Genomic DNA, 24309 nt, shown 5'->3' on the forward strand with positions numbered 1-24309 from the left:
CCGTGCCGATGAAGCCCCGCCCCGCCCCCCCCCCCCCCCCCCCAATAAACGATTACTTTATCTAATGAATTTTACAGTTGTATTAAAGTGTTTGAACAAAACTTTGCAATGGTCTCCGATGTTTTGATATTCAGCGAATCAAATTTCAATAGCTTCTGTTGGATTCAGTCAGTTTCAGTGAAGTATTGAACAACTAAAGGAAACATCTTCTCAACCATGTGGTTCAATGCGTCGGTGCCTACGCCGTAAAAAAAAAAACCTTCTTGCAATTGTCTTATGCATTCGTACACGAAGTGCGGTGGGATAATATTTTTAACAATTGCTAAAGCTTTGGTGCTGGTTGTAGGCTGCTTTGTGGCTCCTTTGGAGTCAGGATACATTGTGGCAGTAAGTTTTACGGTACAGCCAAGAGAAACTGAGGACTTGTGATGCTTGACAACTCTATAAGCTGCTTCTAGTTCTGCAACAGCAGCGAACGATTCCTCCTGGGTATCTTCTTTGATCATGAATGTAGAAATAAACTTTGATGTCGATGATACCGCGAACCTATTTGTATGATTCCTCGTAGCAATGTGATGCCTCACATCTACCTTACCTCTGTGAGTTACTGAGAAGAAACAGCTACAAATTTCACCCAACGTTTCCTGATCCGTACGTCCTCTTTTGATAAAAGGCCACTCTTTTGGGTATTCATCCGAAAAGTGACATTCTTAGGCATTTTCGAAACCTATGATAAGGTGAACTATGTGATGAAAACTATACGGACACCTGGTTGAAAATGACTTAGAAGTTCGTGGCGCCCTCCATCGGTAATGCTGCAATTCATTACGGTGTTGAACCACCCTTAGCCTTGATCACAGCTTCCACTCTCGCCGGCATACGTTCAATCAGATGCTGGAAGGTTCATTTGGGGAGTGGCAGCCCATTCTTCACGGAGTGATGCACTGAGGAGAGATATCGATGTTGTTCGGTGAGGTCTGGCATGAAGTCGCCGTTCCAAAATATCCCAAAGGTGTTCTATAGAATTCAGGTCAGAACTCTGTGCAGGCTAGTCCATTACAGGGATGTTGTTGTCGTGCAACCACTCCGCCACAGACCGTGCGTTATGAACAGGGGCTCATCGTGTTGAAAGATGCAGTCGCCATCCCCGAATTGTTCTTCGACAGTGGGAAGCAATAAGATGCTTAGAACATCAATGTAGGCCTGTGCTATGATAATGCCACGCAAAACAACGAGGGGTGCAAGCCCCCTCCATGAAAAACACGACCACACCTTAGACGATTACTGTTCGCACTATACACACACTGGCAGATGACGTTCACCGGGCATTCGCCATATCCACAACCTGCCATCGAATCGCCACATTGTGTACCGTGATTCGTCACTCCACACAACGTTTTTTCCACTGTTCAATCGTCCAATGTTTATGCTCCTTACACCAAGCGAGGCGTCGTTTGGCATTTACCAGCCTCATGTGTGGCTTATGAGCAGCCGCTCGACGATGAAATCCAATTTTTCCTCACCTCCCGCCTAACTGTGATAGTACTTGCAGTGGATCCTGATGCAGTTTGGAATTTATGTGAGATGATGGGGGATAGATGTCTGCCTATTACACATGACGACCCTCTTCAACTGTCGGCGGTCTCTGTCAGTCAACAGACGAGGTCGGCCTGTACGCTTTAGTGCTGTACGTGACCCTTCACGTTTCCACTTCACTATCACATTGGAAACAATGGCCCTAGGGAAGTTTAGGAGGGTGGAAATCTCGCGTACATACGTATGACACAAGTGACACCCAATCACCTGACCACGTTCGAAGTACGTGAGTTCCGCGGAGCGCCCCATTCTGCTCTCTCACGATGTCTAATGACTACTAAGGTCGGTGATATGGAATACCTGGCAATAGGTGGCAGCACAGTGCACCTAATATGACGTATGTTATTGGGGGGTGTCCGGATACTTTTGATCACATATTGTAAGTTAATCAGACGGTAAACAGTCGACAATAACACTTTAATCATCGAAGTAAGCGTCACTAACACTTCACGCCCTACATGCCCACAATAATTTATTTATTTTTACGGTAAGTTCCTATGGGGCCAAACTGCTGAGGTCATCGGTCCTTAGGATTACACACTACTTAAACTTACTAAGGACAAAACACACACACACACACACACACACACACACACACACACACACACACACACACAACCATGCCCGATGGGGGAGGACTTGACTTCCAAATGGGGGGGGGGGTGCGGGGGGGGAGGGGGGGGGGGGAGGGGGGGTGGCGCCCCCGCGAACCGTGGCAAGGCGCCCTTAGAACGCACGGCTACCTCACGCGGCCCTGCAATAAACACTTCAGACATTACTGACGTGTTCGTATCACATTTACAAAGAATCGTCTTATAAGATCGCTAGTAAATGGGAACTACCCGATTCTTCCGCGTGGCGCTGCTTAAACAGTTCCAGCCCCGTACCACTGGAGAAGTCTGGTATTTCCTCGAACGATGGCGCAGGATCTAGGTGCTTGCATCGTCGATACAGGATACGCAGCATGCAACGCCATCTGGTCAACAAACTTGACACACAAAACTGAGGCTGAATTTATAGTTTGCGCTATCAGATAGCGCTATTTCAGCACTTTAACCAAGTTTGCAACAGTATTTTGCGAAATCGGGACAAAATTGGGTCTCCTCTGGATGTCTGGACCAGGTGGTTCATAACGGTGACGGTCTCGATATATCGGGACGGATGGCAACCCTACCTGTACCCCACTCGTCAGTGTTCCCGAATAACAAACATGGAAAGCAAAACTTGCGATGCAAACATCGCATCAACAAATTTAACTCTTTTCATGAACCCTTATACTCTCCTTTTTACGACTACCTATTGCGTTTTGACTTAGGAGGGTAGTAACCTAAATTAAAATATTAATTTTACATATCAAAATTGAGCTAGATCTAAATTTGATAATTAATGGCTTAACATTGTGAGGAACAAAATAAAATGAAGTAAAAGTAGTGTGGTGGCAGCTGGAATCGAACTTGTGCCAGCTAATTGCCACTCAGTTCACTTTAACAACCATGGCACTCATTAAGCAACCGCTCCTCTAAAATTCCTCGTACTCTACGCTCACACACTACTTTATATGCACTGTCAAAGAAAAATACTGATCTGGTGCTGTGAACAACACAGTGTAGCAGTCAGTGCCAGAAGGAATGACGTTCAATCAGAGTATGTGCAGTCGACATCAGACATCAGTGTCCCTTCTCTGAGTTGAGCGTAGTGCCGCTGACCATCGCAGCACTCTACATTGGTTTCTATTCGGTACAGATAGGGCACTGCAAAACATGTTGTCGTGCATTTTATTTGCATACTAGCACGTATCTTAAGAGAAACTGGACAATTTAAGTGCGATATTACACAGTGTGCTGTAACACGTTATCACCGGCCGCCACTGAACTCGAGGCAAGTTGAATAGAGAGGTTGGTCGATTGGGGGTTAAGAACTGAAGAGCGCCGTCATCAGTTTTGCGGCCAAGTGGAAGTTCAAGTCGAGTTAGCGCAGTCTTCCAGAATTTCGTCCGAATTATCAATACAGGAGTGGTAAAACGTAGGCACCGAAAGTAATATTTATACTAGAACTGCGACAAAAATTGAAGGTGAAATAGTATATGGACCAGGCCAGTATGTGAGAGCGGACGAAGTGTCTTCCAGAGTGCCACCTGCATTCGGTCTTCCTCCATCTCAAATAAGGGGGAGACAGTTACAGAGTTAAGAGTTCCTTCTAGCCAGACGTCTCGTAACAGTAACGAGGCTAACACGTGTTGGATATCAGTTGGACCGACAAAACTAAAACAAGATAGAAGCAGATGAGTGAAGCCAGGTGAGCGTCCCCTGGGGCTTCGCATGCGACGGGAGCCGTTCCTCCCACAGCAGTCCCACCCCGGCCCACCAGACAAGTGTTAAAGAGGGGAAAGGCGCCCACTATCCAACTGAGAACTACCCTTCATATAAAAGCAATTAAAACAGTGAAAGAGGGATGTCCGAGGCAACTGGCAGAGGGGAGGGTTGAGGGTCCCACAGATTCAGCACGCGGCGAGGGACACCCAAACATCAACCACCAAGTAGTTTGAAACGATATACACTCCTGGAAATTGAAATAAGAACACCGTGAATTCATTGTTCCAGGAAGGGGAAACTTTATTGACACATTCCTGGGGTCAGATACATCACATGATCACACTGACAGAACCACAGGCACATAGACACAGGCAACAGAGCATGCACAATGTCGGCACTAGTACAGTGTATATCCACCTTTCGCAGCAATGCAGGCTGCTATTCTCCCATGGAGACGATCGTAGAGATGCTGGATGTAGTCCTGTGGAACGGCTTGCCATGCCATTTCCACCTGGCGCCTCAGTTGGACCAGCGTTCGTGCTGTACGTGCAGACCGCGTGAGACGACGCTTCATCCAGTCCCAAACATGCTCAATGGGGGACAGATCCGGAGATCTTGCTGGCCAGGGTAGTTGACTTACACCTTCTAGAGCACGTTGGGTGGCACGGGATACATGCGGACGTGCATTGTCCTGTTGGAACAGCAGGTTCCCTTGCCGGTCTAGGAATGGTAGAACGATGGGTTCGATGACGGTTTGGATGTACCGTGCACTATTCAGTGTACCCTCGACGATCACCAGTCGTGTACGGCCAGTGTAGGAGATCGCTCCCCACACCATGATGCCGGGTGTTGGCCCTGTGTGCCTCGGTCGTATGTAGTCCTGATTGTGGCGCTCACCTGCACGGCGCCAAACACGCATACGACCATCATTGGCACCAAGGCAGAAGCGACTCTCATCGCTGAAGACGACACGTCTCCATTCGTCCCTCCATTCACGCCTGTCGCGACACCACTGGAGGCGGGCTGCACGATGTTGGGGCGTGAGCGGAAGACGGCCTAACGGTGTGCGGGACCGTAGCCCAGCTTCATGGAGACAGTTGCGAATGGTCCTCGCCGATACCCCAGGAGCAACAGTGTCCCTAATTTGCTGGGAAGTGGCGGTGCGGTCCCCTACGGCACTGCGTAGGATCCTACGGTCTTGGCGTGCATCCGTGCGTCGCTGCGGTCCGGTCCCAGGTCGACGGGCACGTGCACCTTCCGCCGACCACTGGCGACAACATCGATGTACTGTGGAGACCCCAAGCCCCACGTGTTGAGCAATTCGGCGGTACGTCCACCCGGCCTCCCGCATGCCCACTATACGCCCTCGCTCAAAGTCCGTCAACTGCACATACGGTTCACGTCCACGCTGTCGCGGCATGCTACCAGTGTTGAAGACTGCGATGGAGCTCCGTATGCCACGGCAAACTGGCTGACACTGACGGCGGCGGTGCACAAATGCTGCGCAGCTAGCGCCATTCGACGGCCAACACCGCGGTTCCTGGTGTGTCCGCTGTGCCGTGCGTGTGATCATTGCTTGTACAGCCCTCTCGCAGTGTCCGGAGCAAGTATGGTGGGTCTGACACACCGGTGTCAATGTGTTCTTTTTTCCATTTCCAGGAGTGTATTTAACAATAAAAACAAGTTTCGTTGAGGGAATTGGGAATCAGTTCAACTGCACGCGAGTCGTTTGCTAATATTAGAGGCAAAGTAGGAGACAGCCAGATTCCAATAGCATGTCGCGAGGATGATGTGTACAATCTTCACTCTGCGAATGACACGGCAAGCTTTCAGCCACTGCTTATAATGGCTTTATGACCTCTAGTGGCGGCACCAGACTATTCGCTGAGAACGCCACCTGCCGGCAGTCGCTGGCTACCACTCTCTCTCCGAATCGGAAACGTCGATATCCTCTGTGGTGGATTCGATATTATGCAGGCGAGATACAAGACGCCTCATTGCTTTTCGGGTTAATACTCAGTTCACAAGCCCTCATGCGCAATTTACGTCATTTTGATTTCACACGCTGTAGCCAAGACGGTCTGTCGACTTCCGTGGTGTGTTGACGTAAGGCTAACATGACGTCATGCTCTTTTTTTTCTGAAGGATAGGCTGATCTCTAAGTAAGTTGCTCACAGACGTATCAAGCTCAGCGTTGATGTGGCCTGGGCTGAAGTGAAGGGAGTGATTAGAGTGTTTGCAAGAAGTAATTCCGAAATCTACTGATATACTATAGCAAATTTGTTCCTAGTAAGTCTTCGTGAACTCGAAAAGTGAGCCGACTCCTTGAGTTACAAGCAAGAAGACCAAGCTGAAGCCAGCCAGTATTGAATTCAATAGTGTATACATTCATTAAGGTGCGTCAGCGCCATCAGTTTATTTTTAGAAATTCTGAGAACTGGTTTTAGAGTTTCGTCTGGGACTAGAAATGGAGGGTAGCCACTATAGCAGGTAAATCAGCAGTTTTTCTTATGTGTCCTATGAATAAATGCTGTTTCAAAACATCGGATCTCTCGAAAACGCTTCGCTACTGGTAAAATTTCTTCTAATAAAATGATCAGCCGCTAAATATTCTTTTAATGTTTATACACCGCTGAGGCTAAGTTTCCTTTTTATTCTGAGTGGTACTTTGTTTTACCTGAGCCTTACAGAACATTTCCGGCGTCATTGGCTAGACAAAGGGAAAGGCGATAGCAGTTCATGCAGTTTTCGATACTGCGTGTGACGTCAAAATGATTTCACGTGCGCCTTAAGTATTATCCTTTTTTTTAATTTCTCTAAGTACTTATATCGATATTTCTTTGTCACTACATAGTGGTCAAATATTGGCATGTCATTTCTAATTGTAGGATTTAACCTTTCTGCTTCGTGTCTGCGTATGCTGTCTTCAGTTTCACGACTGGACTGACAGTTTGTAGAACACTGTTTCCGACGAATTCCGCTATCTGTTGCAACTGCATTAGTTGCTCGCTTTCCCATCGAGGTTAAAAGCTAAGTGTATTCTCACTTCCACTGCGCTGAAGCTGGCAGTAAACATTTTACTTAATTATAATTGAAAGCTACATTATGTCCAGTAAAAAGGAATAAATGGTATGTGGCGTTGCAATAATAGTCAGTACAACCAGACAGAGCAGTGGGTTTTAATGGTTGCTAGACGAAAATGTACTGCTGAATACGTGGCAACATCGTCTTACTGCGGGAGTAGAATTTGGAAGACGATGCTCCTTTGTAACTTACTCGAATGTCACCATCCAAATTTTAAATTGGAACGAAAGTAATACAGTCATTCGTTTGAAATGCACAAATTTTAGAACAAATATGACTTGCTGTCATTGAAGTTTTAGGCAACCCCTCTTTCAAAGCCTTGTTTATTTCGTATTTTAATTGCAATAAATTCAGTCTTCCCTCTGCGAACCAAATTCAGTTTCATGTTTGTGTGACCATGCTCCGCAGCAAGCACAGAAAAATTTGTTTTGTAAATAAAAATAACCTTTCTTCCTACACTGTGTTTTATTTCTGTCAGGGGCGTTTCGCCTTTTTCACTTCAAGGCATTTTCAGTGGGATCTAGAATGAAACAGTTTTGTTTTGGTGTGTTATTTGTAGATTTTGAAACAGTAAACGTTTCGTTTTTTTGTTTCGACCAAACATCGCGCAATAGCGTGACCGTATGACAGGAAACGCTGTTGCCAACCATGAACGCGAAGAACTGTAAATAATCACTTATTTACATAAAACGCGAGACGTGAACTGTCTAGTCCACACATATCAAAACAAAACTATTATTCTAGATACCACTGAGCGTGTCTAAATAAAAAAGGCGAAGCGCGTCTGATAGAACTAAAATACAGTGCAGCAAGAAAAGGCAGATTTTATAAATAAACTACTACAATTTGTCTGTACTGTGTCAACGGAAGTCTCAGTTGTTTTGTTCTTCACTGTTGTTTATGTTTAACGCAGTTATTTTCTGGATGGAACCGTTTTTAGTTTTTAATGTTCATAGTTCTACACATAGTAGTTACCAGACGCATTCTTCTACTTCATGGAGTTATTAGGTCAAGTAAATGGATACTCCATTGTTTGACAGCAATTTTTATAGGCCTGCCATTGTGACAGGTCCACACATCGGTGCCAACAATGTTGGCCCAATGAGTAGATCGATGGAACAGCGTTGCAGCCAACGTTGGGCCCAATGTTCATACGGCGCCATCGCTTGTCGGTATTTCGACCGAACATCAAAGGGCGTTCGACCAATACCGAATCGCCGATCACACACTTGTGAAACCCGAGTGTTTGTCGCTTGTATTTATAAGTCAGATGTTTGAAAACAGTGTCTCATTCATAGTGGAGTAACGTGCAAGTTGTTGCGTTTCTTGCACCAGCAAGGAAGACAGTTATGGTTCCTGCTATGAAGAACAAGAAGTCACTGCGGCTGTATGGCGAACAAACAAATAAGCAATTGCTGATCTCATTTGAGAATCGTACCTGCTCAAGGTATAAATACACGCACATATCTAAAATAAGATTACTGGTGTGTATATTTTTTTGTACGTTCTGTAATTGTGCTGTGCTTTGTGTGCTTTGATGAGTTTGTTTACATTGCGATAAAGCTTGATTCATTCTGGTGTTTGCCATGTACTTTATAATATGTTCCGAGTACTTTGTGACAATGGAGAATCTTGACAAATATTTGCATTGCGCTTTAACATTTACGAAACATCAGCACCGTAAGGTATGTTTTTCTTGTGACTGAAAATTTAGTTACTGGATAGAAGGTATGGTGAATTATATCTTTTTTCTGTATATGTAAATTACGATCGGTTCTTATAAACCTGCAACAGACGAGAGTCCGGTAATTTTTTTGTTGGTGTCCGGAAATTCGAATGATATATTTTCACCTTAGAAAATATGGATTATGGGCAGAAAGGCCTGTAACATCCTACGAACAGATACTTGCTTTAAAGTGTAAATTCAAATTATAATAGAAACCTTTTGTATCCAAAGGAAGTGCAAATTACTCTATGGAATAGTCTTGGTATACTTTTGTACTTTGATACTGTAGCCATTTTCCAAAGTTTCGATCTATATAATTAACAGATTATAATCTAATTCAGGAGAAAGCTAGTTTAGCTAGGTCATGTCTTAAGTATTAATTTCACAAACTTACGATCACCAAAAAACTACTTTGTATATTCGACTGGCTTGATGGGTTAGGTAGTAATCTGATCAGTGCGTCAGATTCCGTATTTGATCCACATTACATTTTATTTCAAATTTAACCATTTGCTCTATACGACTTGTATAAACTTTTTGAGAAAGTTTTCTCCTAATTCTATTCTCTAAAACTTCGACTACACACGTCTCCAATTGATTCTGGAACTTTTCAGCATTGAATGTATCTTATGTATATGGCGTAGTAAAGGGTGTATTAAAGCATGAACACTGATCCTAGACAATTTTCCGAAGCTTCCGAAGCTTGTCTAATTCTGATTGTCACACGATAGGGCGTCAGACTGGAGTATTTGTATGAATGTGTTAGTCATTGGCAACCATATTCTGCACTTTTTTGTTTTGTAATGACAAAATTATTCACGTTCAAAACCGAAATGCACCGATCGTAATCTGCCCGGCAGACATGCTTACGTTGACTGCATGAATTCAATTGAATGTAGGCTTCCGTGTGTGGGCGATCTCTCATAATTATTGTCCAATGTTGTGACCAATGTGCGAGCGATGGGGAACACTTTGTCGCGCAGCATCGTACAGTGGCATGGAATGAGCCAAATACAGTGTTTCCTTTGATACGTACAGAAACAGCCACGAATCGTAACTTCCGTCTTTTCAACAGAGCCGTTTAGTAGCTGCGAACAATGTCGCAAACCCCTCTGCCAAACGCTTCAGACTGTGTACATACGATTTAAAGCATCCATCTCAACAACAGCACAAATAATTCGCCGAAGTGTCACGCTGGATCACAATGATAGTGGTGGAAAAAATTTATTGAAGTTAATAAACGCAGTACGGAAGAACAACTACAGTGTTTACATAAGGGTCGACTTAAGACTCATTGTGTGAAGATACCCATGAACACATGTCCGCGTAACAAATTAGGAAGACCTGAAGTGGGTAGCGAATGTTCTACTACTGTTTATTACTAAAGATGAGCGATTCTTCAAATGGCTCTGAGCACTATGGGACTCAACTGCTGTGGTCATAAGTCCCCTAGAACTTAGAACTACTTAAACCTAACTAACCTAAGGACAGCACACAACACCCAGCCATCACGAGGCAGAGAAAATCCCTGACCCCGCCGGGAATCGAACCCGGGAACCCGGGCGTGGGAAGCGAGAACGCTACCGCACGACCACGAGATGCGGGCTGAGCGATTCTCTCAGAACCTTCTCTCAGTTGCAGGTTGCCAATCTATCTGCCTTAAAAGGCAACGAATATTTTATTTTCAATATTTCGTATAATTATTGAGCGAATATAAAAATTGAAAACGCTGATATGTTAAACTCATGTGACATACTATTATGTTAAAGTTTAAAATGGTAAGACGAGCGTTGCAGTTAGAAAGTATGTAGTCTTTGATACAGACATGACGGGGACACAAATACCTGGACTTCATCCAGAATTTGGGACTAACAGCTCTCAGCGAGTTCCAACAAACTGTACACAACGTCAAACCTTTTCTAAACTTGTTCTCGCTTACATACTTTACGTCAAATATTTAGCATGTTAAATCATTTGTACAATAATTGGAAGTTCGTAGCTGTTTTATATGTGGGCGTTAGATTCTTTGAAGTATCGGGATATTTACTGGTACACAATACATGGTTAAGTGCCCGTTATCCTGTGATCGCTGAACAAGGGAAGAATCACTAGAAATCGCGGAATATATACGAATATAGAAATTGAACAACTGGCTATCCTCTTATGGTCGTCGAAAATATTTACTGTGATTGCAAATTCGACTCATTTTCTAATTTACTGAAAGCAAGTATTGTCACCATAATTATGAAATACGCTGGCATTAAAAACAAAGTAACAAAATAAAACCGAAAACAGTCTTAGTTACGTTCAATGTTACAGGCCAGTTTACAACGATGTCATAACATACTGGAACCGTTTCAGCAGTCAATGGAAACACATATGGTGGTGTGAATATAGCCGCAATTGCACAACCACGGGAGCACGTATCTTGGCGGCTACAGAAACATTTTTCGGTAACATAAAAACAAAAAATTCTACCGTAATATAAACAGAAACGAATAGCCGATGTAAGCAGCCAACGTGGTTGGATTGCAACAGCAGTAAACAGCAGTAAACAGCAGTAAACAGCAGTAAACAGCAGTAAACAGCAGTAAACAGCAGTAAAATGATACAAGCGCGAGAACAAAGTATGGACTTCAGAGTTCTAAGGTAATGTCTGTAGACAGTATCTTATGATTTCCCACACATGTACCCAGAATGAACGATTTTGGTCAAAGGATATATAATAATGTGAAATGGATAACGTGCCTTTCTCTCTCTCTCTCTCTCTCTCTCTCTCTCTCTCTCTCTCTCTCTCTCTGCGCGTGCGCCTTAGCTCAAGGTCTACCGCACACGCGCACACACAATGAAAAACTATGCAGCATTCGAATGAGACAGACATTGGGAGATGTGATGTCTATGTTCAGACAGACAAACGATTACAGTTTAAAAAAAGGTGATTTATTCAAGAGAAAGAGCATCACAAATTGAACAAGTCAGTAACACATTGGGCCACCTGTGGCCTTAGGCAATTAGTTATTCGGCTTGGCATTGATAAGAGTTCTTAGACATCCTCCTGACGGATATTTTGCCATATTCTGGCCAACTGGTGCGTTAGATCGTCGTATTCCCCAGATAGTTGGAGGGCCCCGCCTAATGCTCCGAACGGTCTGAACTGGGGAGCCCCTGACAACCTTCCTGAAGGCGGGGTTTGGCACTCACGAAGACAAGCAGTAGAAACTAGTCGTTTGCAGGGTGAAATTACCTTCCTGAAATTTAAGCCCAAGATCGCTTACTACGAAGCGCAACAAAACGGGACGAGAATAACTTCGACTTACCGCTGTACTGAGAGTGTGCTGCGGATGACAACCAAAGGGGTCCTGCACTGAACGGAATAGCACCCCAAACTATCACTCCTGGTTGTCGAGCCGTATGGCGGGTGACGGGTTGGTACCCCACCACTGGAGCGCTCCCGACATCTTCGCTTGTCAGTTCGAAACGAGGCTCATCACATAAGACTGTTCTACTGCAGTCAGTGAGATTCCAGGCCAAAGAAGTGTGTGTAGACGTTCGAGATAATGGTGGGGTACCAACCTGATTGACGCCCACTATAAAGCTCGATTATGTGAAGTGGGAGTCTTTTGAGCTGTTTTTTTTTCTTACCAGAAATTCTTTGGTTGTCATTTGCGGCATCCTTAATGCAGTGGTACGTCGACGATATTCTACATTCCGCTTAGTTGCTCCCCATGCGAAGTCATTCTGGGCTTATATTTCAGCAAGATAATTTTCGACCGCACACAGCAAGAGTTTCTACTGCTTGTCTTCATGCTTGCCAAATCCAGGGATGTCGAATCTGTCCCCAGTTGAGAACATTTTGATGTTTATGGGCAGGGCCCTCCAAACCGCTCTGTATTTTAACGATCTAACGCGCCAGCTGGACACAGTTTGGTACGATATCCCTCAGGGAGGACATCCAACGAATCTGTCAATGCCCATCTAAATAACTGCTGGCGTAAGGGCCAGAGAGGGACCAACACCTCACTGACTTTCTCAGTTTGCGAAGCTCTCTTAACTAAATTATCTAATTTTTCTGGCATTTTATTTTTTTGTCTGTACATGTTTATCATATCTACTGATTTCCGTCCCATTCCGATAATTCCTTCTTGATTCATCCATTTTTTTGTCTGATTGTATTATGCAAGTATGAACATACCTGGTAAGCTTTGAAAGGATGAGTTACTTAGCAGTAAGTTTAGATTCATCAAGACCATGTAGCACTGAAGACCCTACCTAGATCTGAAGATCACTATTCTCCGAGTTGTTGCGGAAATCTCTTTAAGGACAATAAGCTCAGTTAGGAAATGCTCCAGATCGTCTCTTCTACATAATCAAGCCGCCTTCCTTTCTAACTTAGCATTTTCTAAGGAACTTCCAGTGGCACATTGTCTTTGGTTGTCCGAAGATAGTTCTCAAACGAAGATCTATAATCGTCACTGGTGTAAAGGTCTTGCATAAATGACAATACCACCTATTTGTCCTTTAAATCGATAGACAGCCGACAGTATGGCTTTGGTGTGTTGGATACTGCGTCTTATTGTCTTTCTTAAAGTTCGGTTAGACTGAAGTCCATTCGTACTTTGGTGTTCCGTAACTGTGTAGCTAATCCGTTAGATACGGAGCCTTACGTAGTTTCAGGTTTTCATATCCGAACATATGGACCTTTTAATTTCACATTCTATTTTCATAAGGCTTATTCATTTATTGCTCCTCTTTAATATGAACTCATATTCACAGACGTGTAGGTGGTGCAATCCTTTTCTTGAGCTGTCTATTGAATACGACTGTCTTTCATTTTCATGTTACAGTTTGAAGGACGTGGCTGTAACAATGGATTTACTCCTTCCGTTACAAGGAACGGATGCTTGCCAGTTCCGAAACCTAAGGAATTTAGCACACCTATTGTCTCCATCTGCGCATTGGCCGACGGCTTATATCCCGTTTTCCAGTTTGATTACCATGAAATGCTTCCACGGCAGGCATTGAGGTGGCGTCCTTTTGATGTCATACCATTTTATTAGTAGAGTATAACACCATACACTATTACTAGGAGCGCAAGTTTCTGATACTGTTACTCCTTTGACAAGAATTAAAGTTAGCCGAGATCGTGGGCTAAGGAAAAGTTATCGGACTAAATTTCATCACCAGAAAGATAAGTTACAGAAACGTAGAGGTAGTTGTTTTAGCAGGAATCAAATCAACGGTTTTAAAGTTGGGAAAGTACATCTGACGATGCGTATGTATACAGTCGCCAGCCTAATTAGGCGAAGTAATTTCTAGTTAATTTACTAATCGAGTAAACTAACTGCTGTGTAACTTTACTTGGGACAACTTGTTTTTTGCAAACCTGACGCTTAAGTAAAAGCACATTAGGATATATTGGAACAGAAGATAGACATGAGCAAAAATAAAGAAAATGTGTTGGCACCGAATCTTCTCCCTCCCTCCCTCCCTCCCTCCCTCCCTCCCTCCCTCCCTCCAACAGTATATTGTTTGTTTTGAAGTTACAGACAGTGACCATTACAAACAAATAGTGATTAACGGAGAAGAGCACAGGAATCTGTCATGAAATGGCTGGAGTACTTCATTACTGGGAGGCAGTAATATTGATAGATATCAGGCTATCATCGTAACAAATGGACATTTATTGAGAGGACGCTGAATGGTAATGGTTTTATTAAGTAGTTGGTAGTTATTCCTACAAGAAACACGTACGTGTCGAGAATGATTACTGACTTTCATAAATATTTTCACTAATATTTGCTAAGCTACTGGCTCAACACAAGGTGGCAGGCAGAAGCTGTTCTGAATAAAATGTTCTCGGGTTTCCAACCGCGTCAATAGCTTAAAACTACACGAGCTTTCGGCCAAGCACTCCGTGGCCACTTGACAATGGTCAAGGAGTGCTTGGCCGAAAGCTCGTGTAGTTTTAAGCTATTGACGCGGTTGGAAACCCGAGAACATTTTATTCAATGTTATCGCCGCGAGACTCTGCATTCATACAGAAGCTGTTCTGTCTGCTGACGGTGAGAGGTGACACTTCTCTGTAACTTTAAATACACTGTCAGTCAGATTAATATTCATATTTTAAGTCATGATATCTGTGTTCTCAGCACTACATTCTGTGTGTGTGACTTATGACTTTTTACATGAGGAAACTGTGGGCAGAATGTTCAAGGAACTGCACGTGTACCCTGTAGAGAACTTGCACCTGAAGGACCATGGTGAAGATGACAGAACAGGGAGGAAGATGATTGCAGACCATGATTGTTGTGTCTAGCGACCTGGCTGTGAGAGTGATTTGGGGAATTTCAACTGCATGGAGACTTCGGGCTGTGTCACTCACCTCTCCCCACGTAGGGTCGCAGCAGGAGGGCACTGGTTCACAAAATATTTTACCTGGGGGAGGCAACAGACCATCGCAAAGAGCCACTTGGTGGAAAGTGGGTGAAGGAGTCATTCATGATAGACTGCTGTAATCTGAGCTTTTGTGCAAATGGTTGGATGGTCATAAAACTACAAGCATTCTCATGTTACAAGCTGTGACGACCAAAAGAGTGTCTTGTGCACGTGTTTTTAATGGGGCAAGGCTATTATATTTTTGTGGTTTTAGGGCGCACAACTTCAACGGTCATTAGCGCCCTGACTACGTTAAGAATGCACCGCGAGGCACAAGTTTAAAACTACAACTAAAAGGGAAAACACGATAAAAGACAGACTGACAGGCATAGGATTAAAAAACAGCATCCTCAAATGTCCTTAGAGAGGTTTGTCAAATTGATAAAACGAAGAACACGAGCAGCTGCTCGTGGGTCATCTGCTAAAATGGCATCTAAAGTACATGGCAGGTTAAGATCTAGACGCAGTGTGTTAAAATCCGGACAGGACGTTAAAATGTGGCGGACCGTCAGCAATTGCCCACATGGGCAGAACGGCGCCGGCGCAGCCGTCAGCAGATGGCGATGGCTGAACTGGCAGTGTCCAATGCGTAACCGGGCCAAAACGACCTCCTCCCGCCGAGAAGGGCGGGAGGAGGACGTCCAAGCCGCGGGAAGAGGTTTCAAGGCCCGAAGCTTGTTGTCTGTAAGTGCAGCCCAATCGGCATGCCACAGCGATAAAATGCGCCGACAAATGACCCTGCTCAGTCTGAGGAAGGGACACCACAAGAAGCTGTCCGAGGCTGGAGGACCGCAGCCTTGGCCGCAGCATCTGCAGCTTCGTTCCCAGGGATACCGACATGGCCAGGGACCCACATAAAGCTAACCGGAGAACCGACGTCCACCAGCTGCTGAAGAGAGCGTTGCATCCGGTGCACGAAAGGGTGAACCGGATACGGATCACAGGCTCTGGATGACGCTCAGGGAATCGGAGCAGATGACATAAGCAGAATGTCGGTGGCGGCAGATGTAAAGAACTGCCTGGTAGAGGGCAAAGAGCTCAGCTGTGAAGACCGAACAATGGCCATGGAGCCGGTATTTGAAACTTTGTGCCCCGACAATAAAAGAACACCCGACCCCGTCATTGGTCTTTGAGCCATCTGTATAAATGAAGGTCCTATTGATGAACTTTGAACGAAGTTCAACAAAACGGGAGTGGTAGACCGAACCGGGGGTAACCTCTTTTGGGAGCGAGCTGAGGTCAAGGTGAACGCGGACCTGAGCCTGGAGCCAAGGTGGCGTGTGGCTCTCGCCCACTCGAAAGGTTGCAGGGAGTGAAAAATTAAGGTGTTGAAGGAGGTGACGAAAGCGAACTCCAGGGGGTAGCAGGGCAGAGACATACAACCCATATTGACGGTCGAGGAACGATAAGACGGGTGGTCGGGCATTGACAGTAGCCAACAGGCATACCGACAAAGCAGTATATCGCGCCGGTAGGTGACTGGCAATTCGCCAGCGTCAGCATGAAGACACTCTACGGGACTAGTACAAAACGCTCCGATCGCAAGTCGTAAACCCCGATGTTGTATGGAGTTGAGGCGGCGCAAGATGGATGGCCGTGCAGAGGAGTATACGAAGCTCCCATAATCCAGCTTGGAGCGGACGATCGACCGATATAGACGAAGCAGGACGGTTCGATCTGCTCCCCACGACATACCACTGAGAACACGGAGGACATTTAAAGAACGGGTACAACGGGCAGCCAAATATGACACATGTGGAGACCAGCTAAGTTTCCTGTCAAATGTAAGACCTAAAAATTTTGTTGTCTCCACGATTGGGAGAGCAATGGGACCGAGTCGTAAGGACGGTGGGAGAAACTCTTTGTAGCGCCAGAAGTTAATACAGACCGTCTTCTCGGCAGAAAAACGGAAGCCATTGGCGACACTCCAGGAGTAAAGACGGTCAAGAGAATGCTGAAGACAGCGCTCCAGGACACTTTTACACTGCGCGCTGCAATAGATGGTAAAATCGTCCACGAAAAGGGAGCCTGATACTTCAGCTGGGAGGCAATCCATTATTGGATTGTTCGCGATGGCGAAGAGAGCGACGCTCAAAACTGAGCCCTGTGGCACCCCATTCTCCTGGCGGAAGGTGTCTGACAGGACAGAACCCACACGTACCCTGAACTGTCGATCCATTACAAAGGAACGAATAAAAAGAGGGAGGGGACCGCGAAGGCCCCATGTATGCATGGTGCGGAGAATACCCGACCTCCAACAGGTGTCGTAAGCCTTCTCCAAATCAAAGAACACAGCCGCGGTCGGACGCTTCCGCAATAAGTTATTCATAATGAAGGTCGATAAGGTAACCAGATGGTCAACAGCAGAGCGGCGCCTACGAAATCCACATTGTACATTGGTAAGTAGGCGTCGAGATTCTAGCAGGCAAACCAATCGAGAATTAACCATTCGCTCCATCACTTTACAGACACAGCTGGTTAGCGAGATGGGTCGATAACTGGAAGGCAAGTGCTTGTCCTTCCCCGGCTTAGGAATCGGGACAACAATAGACTCGCGCCAGCATGCGGGAACATGTCCCTCAATCCAGATGCGATTGTAAGTACGAAGAAGAAAACCTTTACCCGCAGGAGAAAGGTTCTTCAGCATCTGAATATGAATAGAATCAGGCCCTGGAGCGGAGGACCGTGATCGGCCAAGTGCGTTTTCGAGTTCCCGCATGGTGACTGGGGCATTATAACTTGCACAATTCGAGGAGCGGAAGTTAGGTGGCCTAGCCTCCTCTGCCTGTTTGCGGGGGAAGGAAGGCAGGGTGGTAATGAGCGGAGCTCGAAACCTCTGCGAAAAAGCGGCCGAAGGCATTGGAGACATCTTCAGGGGCCACAAGGACGTCATTCGCGACCGTCAAGCCAGAAACTGGTGAGTGGACCTTAGTGCCAGATAGCCGGCGCAGGCCACCCCAGACAACAGAAGGAGTAAAACTGTTGAAGGTGCTTGTGAAAGCAGCCCAGCTGGCTTTCTTGCTTTCTTTAATAATACGACGACACTGAGCACGTAATCGTTTATAATTGATACAATTCGCCACCGTAGGGTGGCGTTTAAAGGTGCGTAAAGCACGTCGACGAGCACGTAAAGCGTCTCTACATGCTGCAGTCCACCAGGGTACCGGTACGCGACGTGGAGAAGAAGTAGGGTGAGGGATGGAATATTCAGCAGCAGCGAGAATGACTTCCGTGAGGTGTGCGACCTGACGATCGCAGCTTGTGAAGGTTTGATCCTGAAAGGTCGCCCTGGAAGAGAAGAGCCCCCAGTTTGCCTTGGAGATGGTCCAACTAGAGGAGCACGGAGAGGGGGTATGCTGCAGGAGATGGATAACACACGGGAAGTGGTCGCTCGAATATGTATCAGAAAGTGCATACCACTCAAACCGGCGTGCAAGTTGGGGAGTACATATAGAGAGGTCTAAATGGGAATAGGTGTGAGATGTGTCCGAAAGAAAACTAGGGGCGCCAGTATTGAGGCAAACAAGATTGAGCTGGTTGAAAAGGTCTGCTAACAGGGAGCCCCTCGGGCTGGATGCTGGAGAGCCCCAAAGAGGATGGTGGGCATTGAAGTCTCCAGTTAACAAAAATGGTGCAGGTAGCTGAGCAATAAGTTGCATCATGTCTGCCCTGGTAACGGCAGATGACGATGGAGTGTAAACGGTACAAAAGGAAAACGTAAAAGTGGGGAGAGTAATGCGGATGGCAACTGCCTGCAGGCCGGTGTGCAACGTGATGGGATCGTAGTAAATATCATCCCGGACCAGCAACATAACCCCTCCATGAGCCGGGATACCTACCACAGGGGGTAGGTCAAAACGCACAGAGGTGTAGTGTGCCAAGGCAATTTGATCGCATGGGCGTAGCTTCGTTTCCTGGAGGGCTACGACGAGCGGACGGTGCAAGCGGAGCAGCAACTTCAAGTCCTCTCGATTGGAGCGAATGCTGCGAATATTCCAGTGAATAAGTGCCATCGTAAGAAAAGGAAGATGAAAGAAGGGGTCACCTCGAAGGCCGCGGAGGGCCTGGCTTCGAGCGAGCACTGCCGCCGCTATCAGTAGGCGGACAGTCATCGTCCATTGGGTCTATAGGTTCATCGGCCATCTTGGGAAGATGGCCGGGAGGGGGAGCTTCCTCCGCCGGTGAACGGCCAGATGTTCGTCCACCAGCGGTGCGGCCAGGCGAAACGGATGACGGCCTGAGGCGGCAACCGCTGGGTGGCGCAGGAGAAGAAATGCGCCGTGGCGGAGAAGGAGAACTGTGCTTCCTATGAGCCTTCTTGGAAGGACGTTTGGTGGAAGTACCGGTCGAAGGCTGGGAGGTCGAGGTACGTAGGAAGTCTGCACGGGACGGTTCCTTCTTGAAGGCCTGTGCATCTGACTTCTGGGTCTTCGTCTTGGCAGAAGCTGATGAAGGTGCTTGTGTCTGAGGGGTGACGGGAGGAAGAGGAGACGTCGACCGGGCGATCTTAGCACTGGCCGAACGGACGACTGTGGTGGTGAAGGTCAGATGTCTGGGTTGCCACCTCCCTGGTAGTCCGAGGAGAGGCAAGGACAGTACTGTATTTCCCCGCTGGGAGCAGCGTGGGCTTCCTACTAGCCAATAGCTTGCGAGCAGCCGAGGTGGACACTTTCTCTTTGACCCGAATTTCTTGGATACAGCGTTCTTCCTTATAGACAGGACAGTCGCGGGAGGATGCGGCATGGTCACCCTAACAGTTCACACAACGAGGAGACGGAGGTGGACAGTCACCCTCATGGGCATCCCTGCCACAAGTGACACATTTAGCAGCATTGGAACAAGACTGTCGAGTGTGATTGAAACGATGACACTGGTAGCAGCGCGTAGGTGTCGGGACATAGGGGCGAACAGAAATAACCTCGTAGCCCGCCTTGATGCGCGATGGCAGCTTAACACTATCGAAGGTCAAGAAAAGTGTCCGGGTCGGTACAAGGTCATTGTTGACCTTTTTCATGACCCTATGGACAGCCGTCACGCCCTGCTCAGCGAGGAAAGATTGAATCTCCTCGTAAATCAATCCGTCGAGGGAGCTAGTATAGACCACACCACGAGACGAATTCAAAGTTCGGTGAGCCTTCACCCGCACAGGGAACGTGTACAGGAGTGTGGCCCGAAGCAGTTTTTGTGCCTGAAAGGCGCTCTCAGTTTCTAGTAATAAGGTACCGTTACGCAACCTGGTACAAGATTTGACAGATCCGGCTATGGCATCTACACCCTTCTGGATAACGAAAGGGTTGACAGAGGAAAAATCCTTTCAGTCCTCAGATCGAGAAACGACGAGGAACTGTGGGGCAGGCGGTAGTACTTTTGTCACTGGTGGCTGGTCACGTTTCCGTTTTTGGGCAGAAGTCGAGACAGATGGAGTGAAATCCATTGCGGAGGAATCCCCCATGATTGCCAGCGTCTCCGATGGCGCGCTCCTTCCTTGTGGGGACCCTCTCAGAGGGCACTCCCGCCTTAGGTGAATGTTTACACCTCAGGTCACACCTCCCAAGAAACAGACGGAGGGACCAATCGGCATGGTCAGAAGGTATCAGTTCAGGCAATCACCCCTCCCTGGGCCTGGCCTTTACCAGGGGGTACGTGCGTGCCTTACATGTCTACCCAGGGCGGGGAATTACGCGTTACCCCGTCACCGGCTACGCGTGCGAACGCGTGGGTCGGCCTTCAGGCACGCACAGGGAGGAAGGAAGAAGAGGAAAAGGAGGAGAGAGAGGGAGAGAGAGGACAGACTGTCTCAAACGCCGAGGCAGAGACCAGAGAAGGCAAGGAGGAGAAGGCAAGGAGGAGAAGGCAAGGAGGAGAAGGCAAGGAGGAGAAGGCAAGGAGGAGAAGGCAAGGAGGAGAAGGCAAGGAGGAGAAGGCAAGGAGGAGAAGGCAAGGAGGAGAAGGCAAGGAGGAGAAGGCAAGGAGGAGAAGGCAAGGAGGAGAAGGCAAGGAGGAGAAGGCAAGGAGGAGAAGGCAAGGAGGAGAAGGCAAGGAGGAGAAGGCAAGGAGGAGAAGGCAAGGAGGAGAAGGCAAGGAGGAGAAGGCAAGGAGGAGAAGGCAAGGAGGAGAAGGCAAGGAGGAGAAGGCAAGGAGGAGAAGGCAAGGAGGAGAAGGCAAGGAGGAGAAGGCAAGGAGGAGAAGGCAAGGAGGAGAAGGCAAGGAGGAGAAGGCAAGGAGGAGAAGGCAAGGAGGAGAAGGCAAGGAGGAGAAGGCAAGGAGGAGAAGGCAAGGAGGAGAAGGCAAGGAGGAGAAGGCAAGGAGGAGAAGGCAAGGAGGAGAAGGCAAGGAGAAGGCAAGGAGAAGGCAAGGAGAAGGCAAGGAGAAGGCAAGGAGGAGAAGGCAAGGAGAAGGCAAGGAGAAGGCAAGGAGAAGGCAAGGAGAAGAAGACAAGGGAAAGAGTAAGGAAGACAGTGAGGTGGAAAAGAGCAAAGAAAGGAACCAACCAAAGGAAGGAAGAAACGAAAAGTGAAAAAGCAAAATGACCGCAAATAGAGGCCGGGGAACCGTCCGTCTCCGGACGCAGGCGCTAACGACCCCCTTGAGGGGGTGGGACTCCTTTTAGTCGCCTCTTACGACAGGCAGGAATACCTCGGGCCTATTCTAATCCCCGGACCCGCAGGGCTGGGGGGCAAGGCTAACTACCCTGACGCCAGGTTCTTTTAGCGATCGGTAAACCATTTATTTTATGAGAACGACTGTCTGGGAAGTTTAACAGTCTTCTTTCAGAAATTTTAAATGGTCGTCCTGGAAAGATAAGATCTCTCCGTAAAAGGGGCTATTGTTCTGTCTAGGTAGATTTTTTGCCGAAACAGCCATACTTACCATGAGAACGACGCCTCCCTAGTCTAGAATTTTCTTTACGGACGAGAGATTTGAGTCACTCATTGGCTCCTCTCAGCATATGCAAAGCAGATGCATGCTTCCCCAGCATCAGAACCCTCTACTGTGTCTGAATGGGCTTCCAAGCCAGCAGAACTTCAGGTCTATCTCTAGTGGGTGAGATTTGTGATGGACTAACATCCAGTGACAGATTCTAGCTGTATCGACAGTGGAATTGCGTATCACCTCTGACATACCGTGTGCCACGAAGGTGAACTTATTCGTCCTGAGTCGGCCGTCTGACTTGACAATTCCAGCATGCTCTGTCGTGCCTGTGAGCTAAATTTGTCGGCCAGACCAAAGAACAGGTGCACTTCACACTGAAATCTGCCGGGATTTCAGGGCTCTGATAGGGAAGTTACTTGCATTCTAATAATCACAACGCCAGTCCCTGAAGTTCAGGTTTTCGTGGACGCATCAGACATTACAGCTGCCACATCCCGACACTCATCGCCCACAGCATGCCGTTTTCTGCTGCCGCCTGAGTCAAGGTGAAAGGGTAAAGTATTGCTGCACCGGCGAAGGGATGTTAAATGATAGTCACAGCTCGCTGTCCTGTGAACCACAGTTTGTGGTGCACTTGGTCGTGGTTGATTCCATTTGAATAGAATTGGGCCTCACAGTGGATTCATGTAAACAAAGTCAGATTGTGTTGTAAGAGGGATTAAGTCGGGGGAAAATTTGTAGTTTCCACCCTAATAAATACTTTACCAATCAAAAATCATTTTTCTGATTTATGTTTGTCCTTTTTGTGTAAGATTCATCTGCTCGATTGTACTTGTGAAAGGATGAATAAAAACATTTGTAAACCAATAGGTCACTGTTCTCATTCGTATTCCCAATCACTCACTCACTGTTTTTATTTTATTTTGGTGATACACGGATACACCAGCATTTAAAAATTCAATCGGTTAAATTAGTTAAGTTGATGATTGATTAGAGTTCTGAAAGTGATTGCAGACTTGGTCAAGAGAAGTGCCATGAGTAAATGGACTAATTTCATACATTAAACTTAAGGATGTAGCTCACGATTTTAAGACTGTTGAGAAAGTAATACTTTTCTTTATGTAGAGATAGTAACATTTAGCATCACTTGGACATATATTTATTATTAAAGCAAGCGACTACAAACTTCTGGTAAGGCACAGTAATAATACACACTAACTCAGGTACATGAATAGACGCAGTATTAAAAATCTGTAAAATATTTTAGTGTAGGCCTTTGCATCTCCTGGTCTACACTTGGATTTTGTGATACACTTTCTATTCTGTTACTTTTATTAAGGAAATGTAATATATCCATTGTAAACTGCAATAAAACTTCTTTCCCGCACTCATTCTTTTGAAACACTTCAACAACTCGCTTTATTGACCACGTGGAGTATTGCATACGAAAGATGAAAAACTCCAGAAATTTATTACTCCAATAAATGTTAATTATTAGGACAGTAATACTCCTGTAGCCGAATAAATTAGGACGCACAGAATACTGCAGCACTAGGAAAAGTTACCTAACCAGGTAAATGACATGGGATAAATGTGTGTTATCAGACAACAGTTAGTAACATGTTCCACGAATCATTTTGCACGATAGGTCGTAATGATGTTGAATTACTAATTATACATCCACATCGCAAATTTGTACACAATTACATTGTGAACATTTTTTTTATGAAAGCAACTATAATTTGAACGTTTAGGAAATTATCGCCCCATGCTATTACGTACAGTATTGAACTTTACTTATACTGAAGTTTACTTATACTGAAGTTGTTGGCTGTGGCGATTTGCGACGCGTGAATAAAATCGTCAAGCGTAATCATGGCTCTTTATGTAAAATACCCTGTAAATATCTTCTTGACGCCGGAATTTCATGATTCGGAGCAAACCAATAAACGCTATGATTTAATAACCAGTATATATGCATCTACACACTCGTGGCATAATTCATCCAATCTTGCTGTAGGTGCCACGAAGTCTTGTTCCACTACTTCGTGCCAAACCATATTCGACATTCCCTGAAGCTATTCTCTGTGGAGGCGCTTCTGTCCACGTTTTATATTGCGTGCAATTCATTTCCCACGCAAGAACCCGTTTTACATGAATATTTTAACGCATTATGAAACAAGAAACACATTCGTATGTTAACTTTGGTTATGTAAAGTTACGAAAAAAGTATTTTAAAATAGTATTTTCATATATGTAATACGAAAGAATTATAACATTACA

The 24309-nt window shown here is 46.0% G+C and overlaps 1 protein-coding gene across 1 annotated transcript in view; it reads left to right on the plus strand.

The window, feature by feature from the left end:
• Positions 1–21603, plus strand: part of LOC124805736 (vicilin-like seed storage protein At2g18540) — a 42815-nt gene extending 21212 nt beyond the window's left edge. The window contains exon 2 of the mRNA XM_047266305.1: positions 21049–21603. Coding sequence (XP_047122261.1) covers positions 21049–21603 — 555 coding nt within the window. The remainder of the gene's footprint in view (positions 1–21048) is intronic.
• The last annotated feature ends 2706 nt before the right edge of the window (positions 21604–24309 follow it).

The sequence above is a fragment of the Schistocerca piceifrons genome, chromosome 7, assembly GCF_021461385.2.
Source record: "Schistocerca piceifrons isolate TAMUIC-IGC-003096 chromosome 7, iqSchPice1.1, whole genome shotgun sequence".
NCBI classification, from domain to species: Eukaryota; Metazoa; Arthropoda; class Insecta; order Orthoptera; family Acrididae; genus Schistocerca; species Schistocerca piceifrons.